The sequence below is a fragment of the Myotis brandtii genome, unplaced genomic scaffold (genome assembly GCF_000412655.1).
Source record: "Myotis brandtii unplaced genomic scaffold, ASM41265v1 scaffold179, whole genome shotgun sequence".
Classification (NCBI taxonomy): domain Eukaryota; kingdom Metazoa; phylum Chordata; class Mammalia; order Chiroptera; family Vespertilionidae; genus Myotis; species Myotis brandtii.
In genome coordinates, this window is record NW_005356635.1 from 4,276,597 (window position 1) to 4,283,829 (window position 7,233).

At 39.8% G+C, this 7,233-nt stretch overlaps 1 protein-coding gene across 1 annotated transcript in view; it reads left to right on the forward strand.

The window, feature by feature from the left end:
- Positions 1-7,233, forward strand: part of ERICH6 (glutamate-rich 6) — an 87,183-nt gene that overhangs the window by 64,748 nt on the left and 15,202 nt on the right. Inside the window, exons 12-13 of the mRNA XM_005863496.2 lie at positions 805-960; positions 3,824-4,052. Coding sequence (XP_005863558.1) covers positions 805-960; positions 3,824-4,052 — 385 coding nt within the window. The remainder of the gene's footprint in view (positions 1-804; positions 961-3,823; positions 4,053-7,233) is intronic.

Here is a 7,233-nt window from a genome sequence, read left to right on the forward strand (position 1 = left end):
TCCCTCCCGATTGAAAAAGACAACCGCGTCCTCAGTTGCTAGCCCTTTCCGTGTCCGCCTCTGTACCTCTGCACTTTACTTCCGTTCCTCCTCTGAGTCTCAGTGTGCTTTTCTCTTTCCTTCTAGTTGTAGAATTTCCACTCAGCCAGCCTTCCTGTGGTTCTGGATGATGTCCGTTTTGTCTTTTAGTTGTATTTTTGAAGTGTTTGTGTAAGGCAGCAGTTTCCAGTGTTTACCTATGCTGCCATCTTGGTTTCTCCCCCTGAACTCTTCTTAATTCTGGAACAAGAACCCTGACAAGGAGGGTCAGGTGGAGGGATGTGGGAGGTTGGCTGCCAGCCCCAAGGAGGGAGCTGGCCCTCTGCCCCCCTGGGAAAGGGGCTGTGTCCGCCACCACCCACCCCTGATTCCCCATCACCACCCAGAGGCCTGGCCCAAATCCCATGATAGGGGGCCTGCTGGCCAGGGGGGAGGTACCAGGAGGTTGGCTGGCAAGCCCCATTGGTGTTCGGGGCCTGCGGGCTGGGGGCAGCTCCTGCATTGAGCGTCTGCCCCCTGGTGGCCAGTACGTATCATAGTGACCAGTCATTCTGGTCGTTCTGGTCATTTGGGTTGTTCTGTCGTAAAGGTCGCTTAGGCTTTTATATATATAGATTTGATTCACATAAAAAGCATAACATTTTTAAATGAAAGCAATGTCTCCTGTTTTGGGAATGCTTTCCATTTTAAAGGTCTTTCTCATAAATTGAATTTATTCACAGTATAGCCAGGGACCATTAGAACAATGACCTTATCTGATCTCAGCTACCCATCTGGAAACCTAGCCATCATCCGAGTGCCCAACAAGATCCATGGTTTCACTTGTATAGTCCAAGAAGACATACCCACTAACCCTGCGATCCTGGCAGTGCTGGACTCTTCTGGCCGAAGTTCCTGCTATCATCCCAATGGAAATGTCTGGTAGGCTTCTAGTTTCCTCCTGCTGCCATTGTGCTTTCTGGGTTTGTGAAATTTTATTTTTCCTTTTATTTTTTCCAACTTTATTGAGATATAATTGACATACAACATTGTGTAAGTTAAAGGTGTACAACCTTATTGGTTTGCTATACTTAAAAATTTCAAAATGATTACCACCATATCATTAGTTAACACATGCATCATTCCACCTAATTACCTTTTTTGTGTGTGTTGAGAACACCGAAGACATACTTTGTTACCAACTTTTAAATATATAACATAGCATTATTCAATATAATTACTATGCTATACATTAGACCCCAGAACTTATTCATCTAATAACTAGAAGTTTTATTTTTTTCTTTTAAATGATAAAAATGGCTTTAAGAAAATTTATTTAAGTTAATGGTCTTTAGATAGTAATGTTCAACTCATAGAACTATTTGATTTATGCCTTTCCATATACTTCTCTGGAAAAATCCTAGGCAACTTTGTAAAACAAAGCTCATCATATTCTTTTTGTTTGCTTCTTTCTTTTTTCTTCTTTTAATATCTTTTTCTTTTTTAATGTTATTTTCATTTTGTTTTTTTATTTTTTTCATCATATCCTTTCTATAAATGAAAAGAAAATATTAAGTATACAATGTCAATGTTATAAAAAAATCTATATAAATTACATTAGGGATATGGAATATGAACTCAGACGGTCTCTCTAGAGCAGTGGTTCTCAACCTTGGCTGCACATTAGAATCACCTGGGAATCTTTTTAAAATCCTGATTTCTGGGCCTCATCCTCCAGAAATTCTGTTTCTTTGTTATGGGGTGAGGCCACAACATTAGTAACAAAGAAACAGAATTTCCAGAGGATGAGGCCCAGAAATCAGGATTTTAAAAAGATTCCCAGGTGATTCTAATGTGCAGCCAAGGTTGAGAACCACTGCTCTAGAGCTTATGCCCTAATAATATTATACTGCTTCACCTATGGAAATAATTTACAATGGACAGGTGCTACAATGCACTGTTATTGTCTGAGATATACAGAGTGTCCCCCAAAATGTATACACACTTTAACAGCTGATAGCTCAATTTTGAAAATTAAATGTATTTTAATAAACACCACCTTTATAATTATTCAAAGTGTGTGTATACATTTTTTGGGACACCCTATGTTTCTAACTAAGTAAGCTTTCTATAGCCACAACTAACAACAATAGCATACAAACAAAATCTCTAGAGCAATTAAGATCCTGATCCCATTTTGATCTACTAACTCATGTACTCTGTACTCTGACTTTATCTTATTTCATTTAACCTGAGCAAGTGAAATTCAGATTCTAACTTCAAATACAATTTAAACTTTTTGAGGTTTTCAGAAAGAGATATTCTCTCCCTTTAAAATATTTAAAGGTATAACAGTCTCATCTTGAGAAATTCTGCCAATAATTGACAAAGCTTGGACACTGTCAGAACTTGAGAGAGTTAGGACACAGAAAGCTATTTGTGTTTTCAGTCCAAGGCAGTAATCAATGCGTTATCCCCATGTATATTGGGGAATTTCTACTTATCCTTCAGGGTTCAACAACAACTCTATATTATGTTTGGTGGGGCACTATATTAATTGTCACCAGGTATTCATTAGTTTCTAGGACTTTTCCCTTGCCAGTGAAGCCCTCTGACCCACCAGCTCAACTCCTGGGCCCTCTGACATGATTCCTTGATACACTCTTAACCCCTTCTCACTACCTCTTGTGAAACAAGCCCATCTCCCCTACTGGACTGAAGATGCTTGAAGGCACACCCTGAATCTTTGTCATTACATAGTATGTATCTGTATATGGTCTAGACTCAAGAATGTTTATTAAATAAATTATTTATATGGATAATTTTGTATCCTACTTTCCAGACACAATAAGATAATCATCTCAATTTCTTATTTGTTCTTTTGCTATTAGATTACTGCCACTAATCAATACTGGGGAAATAAGATGTTAGAGACTTTACTTAGGGGGCCTTCATGGCCAATTCATCTGGTTTTTAAAGAAATAATTCATTATCAAATTAAGCCAACTTTCTAAGCACCCAGAACTCTACATATTCTGTCTCCTCAAGGAAGAGGTGGAGATCCAATTTGGAAGAAGGTGAGAGAGCATGAGAAGGAGTTAACTGAGTAGAATGGACATCATTAGTGCCACTAGCTTTCAGACTGTGCATAGCTAAATTTGTATGTGTGTAGTAAAATGTGCATTAGTGATGGCGCTGAGACTGGGGAGCCTGGCTGGTCTAAGTTCACCTTCTGCTCTGTCACAGAGCTCTTCTCTTCCACAGTGCCTCTGAGATATCCCCTGAGCTCTCCTGCCCACCCCAACCCTGGAGAGAGGCCTCCTCAGACTCCTGGCTTCCAGGTGCCAGATGCTGTTAGAAAACAGCTCTCTTGTACTGAGGTCAATTTGGCCGTCCTCAAAATTTACACCCCCAGTCTTCATTTTTCCATGGGGAAAATCTAAGCACTGTTCTTCTCCTGGTTTTCAGGTATAGCCTGCTCCCCTGTATTTCTTCTTGTCCAGATTAAACCTTCTACTTCATCTTTCTTCCAGCACATCATTTTCCAAATTTCTTTACCATCCTGGTTCCATCATTTGACCCATTTTGGTATATTAGTAGGTCTTGAATTAAACCCAGTACTTCATATTAGTATAGCATTCAGTCACGGTCTTATCACTCCTAGGATCACCTAGGATTTTTCCATCATTTATATGCTATTGGCTAGCATAAACTACTACTTCCCTTGGTTTGAAAATGTCAGGTCAAATTTCAGAGTTGAATTGTAATGTTTCTGTTTGTGATTATTAATTTCCTTTCTGCCCAGGGTTTACATCAATGTCTTTGGAGGTCAATATTCAGATCAAGCTGGCAATAGAGTAAGAGCCTGGAATTGGTCAAGTTCTGTCACTTCTTCGCCCGTTGTTTCATTTAAACCCGTCTTTCTGGCTTTGAACCATTATGTTGGAGTTCGCATCTTAGAACAAGACAAGATTTCAATCACTTTCCTAGCAATGGGCCAGCAGGCAAGAATCAATGTCGGAACCAAAGTGCAGGTAGGTACATTTTTAAAAACAGTTAAATAGTAAGAGTAAAATAACTTTTATTAGTGTTATTATTGATAAACTAGAGACCCAGTGGATGAATTCGTGCATGGGTGGGGTCTGGCCAGCCTGCCCCGATCAAGGTCGATTGGGCCAGGCCGGCCAGGGGGAGGGACTGCAGGTGGTTGGCAGGCCAGCCCCGCCCCCTGTTCGAACTCCCAGTTGAACTCCTGGTCAAGGGAATAATTTGCATATTAGCCTTTTATTATATAGGATTATACTTGTGTGTAATCTACTGTCCACTAAGAATTTTGGAATTCAATGAAAAAACAAGAGGTGAAAGTTTCAAATGGAGTTGGGGGAGTCTTATTAATTGTTTCTTCATCCTCAGAAATTGCTTCTAGTTCAGACTTGGATCCAAGCAACATTTACTGAGTATTTCCTCTGTGAGTGCATGCATAGTGCTGCTTTGGGAGTTTGGTTTTAGGATTGCATTTGCTTCTCTCTTTGCTCTAGTACAGTGGTTCTCAACCTTCTGGCCCTTTAAATACAGTTCCTCTTGTTGTGACCCAACCATAAAATTATTTTCGTTGCTACTTCATAACTGTAATGTTGCTACTGTTATGAATCGTAATGTAAATATCTGATATGCAGGATGGTCTTAGGCGACCCCTGGGAAAGGGTCATTCAACTGCCAAAGGGCTCGCGACCCACAGTTTGAGAACCGCTGCTCTAGTAGAAAGCCCTGAGCTAAGTCAGGAGACCTGGATTCTAACAATGTTCACGACCAAGCATCAGCCCCTTCTCCTTGGAGACACTTCCATACTGCCTAGCCCTTGGCTGAGTGAGGGTCAGTCATGTCTTTCTCTGGGCTGTACTCACCTCTGTCTCTGCACTTGCTGAACTATGCTCCTTTAATTGCCCTCCTGGCTGCACTTCCTATGGGATGGGGAGCTCCTGAATTACAGAGTCTCTAGTATTTTACTGATTCCTCTATCCCGCCCAGGGCATGGCCCAGAAGCACTCTCAGTAACTGGCAATACAATGCAATAGTTAAGAACATGGACTTCAGGTTACATTTGATGTAGTTTCAAAACTCAACTCTGCCATTTAGCTAAGTAGGTGAACTTGAACTTCAGTTCCCTCATATTAGTAGACACAGTCCCAGGGGAAAGCCCCAAGACTGGAAATCTACTAGTACCTTCATAAGTGATGGGCAGGGAAAGGCTGAAGAAAGAGGCAGGCCACTCCAGTCTGGCAATTAACAGAGTTTATTAAAGGAAACTTACATCTTGGGCAGATGAAGTGGATATCCTCCAGACTGCTTGACAGGCACCAAAGAACTAACAGAACGAGGCAGGAGGGATGGGGCACTGGCCCCAGACCCATCCCAGGTAAAGGGAAATACCTTACATGTGTGCCCAGGTCAGGACAAGGGTCATTCCAGAACCCGCACACCATGGGGCTTAAGGCAGAGATACTGTTTATGTCAGAAGGAAAGTGTCTATTACAGTCACTCCCTGAGTGTTTAGGGCAGTGATGGCGAACCTTTTGAGCTCGGCGTGTCAGCATTTTGAAAAACCCTAACTTAACTCTGGTGCCGTGTCACATATAGAAATTTTTTGATATTTGCAACCATAGTAAAACAAAGACTTATATTTTTTATATTTATTTTATATATTTAAATGCCATTTAACAAAGAAAAATCAACCAAAAAAATGAGTTCGCGTGTCACTTCTGACACACGTGTCATAGGTTCGCCATCACTGGTTTAGGGGAAGCAGTCTCTGTCTGGCCCACATCTAGCTCATGGGTCTGGCAGCAGTCACATCATGGGGCAGTCTGTCCTCCACACCTCATCCATAAAATGGGGATAATAATTCCTACCATATCAATTGTTGTGAAGATTCAATGAGAATGTAAGGTACTAAGCATTGTGCTTGGCGTCAGTCAGTGACAGCTCAAGATAGATGTAGAGTTTAACAGTTAAACTTCAATAAAGCTGAAATATATACACAGGTGTAGAAATGGATACAGATCTGTGTGGCTATATACTTATGTAGCATATATACTGTGTGGCTTTGAACAAGTTCCTTTAACTCTGACCTTTGTTTCATCAATTATTAAAGGAAAACACTGCTCCAACTTCTAAGGTGTCTTCAACTTCTAAAGTTTATACTTTTAATAAAGTTGAAGTATGACCTCAATATTCAGCACAGGCAGAAACATGTCATAAAAACAAACAGAGGGGAGACTTCGGATTCATCCAACATAAAGAGAGCGTCTACAATTGCTGTGAATTATTCTAGCTGCATTCAACCAGTCTAGTTACTGCAAGCGGCTGTTCAGGCTCCAGACATAGAAATTTACAATATAGCCTGGTACATTTGGTACATTATATTTACAAAAAAAAAATGTGCAAAATGTGCTCACTCTCTCTCCTCTCCCTCTTTAGAAATGAATTTTAATCAGAAAAACAGTCACTTTGATGCAAAAGAAAGAATTCAGTGTTAAAGTTTTTACTTTTCTCTTTGTCCTCATGATCACCCTTTCTTTGGATTTTTTAAAAATACAAATGGAACATGTGAATACATTCTCATATTTTAATATTCAAATAATATAGAAAAATCAAAGTTTAAAAATGAGATTTTCCTTTTATCCTTTCTTCTATTCTAATCCCTTTCCCAAAGGTAACCATCACCCAAAATTTGGTGTGTATTTCTCTTTTCTATGCATTTACAAGTTACTTACATACATCATACACACACACACACACACACATACACATATATATATATATGTATATATAAAATGAGTGCTTACTATATGCTGGGCACTCTACTAAGCATTTTCGTAAGTTACTGCAGTGATAGTATTAATTACATGTTGCAATTTTACTTTTGATCTGTGTCCATTGGTTATGCTAATATGCATGCATACAAGTTCTTTGGTTGGTCTCTAACACCCCCACCTACCCTGCCATTTGTCTCTGGATATATTTTTGTTCATCATGTTATGTTGATCATTATATCCCACATTTAAGTGAGATCATGTGATATTTATCTTTCTCCAACCGGCTTATTTCGCTTAGCATAATGCTCTCCAGTTCCATCCATGCTGTTGCAAATGGTAAAAGTTCCTTCTTTTTTATAGTGGCATAGTATTCCATTGTGTAGATGTACCACAGTTTTTT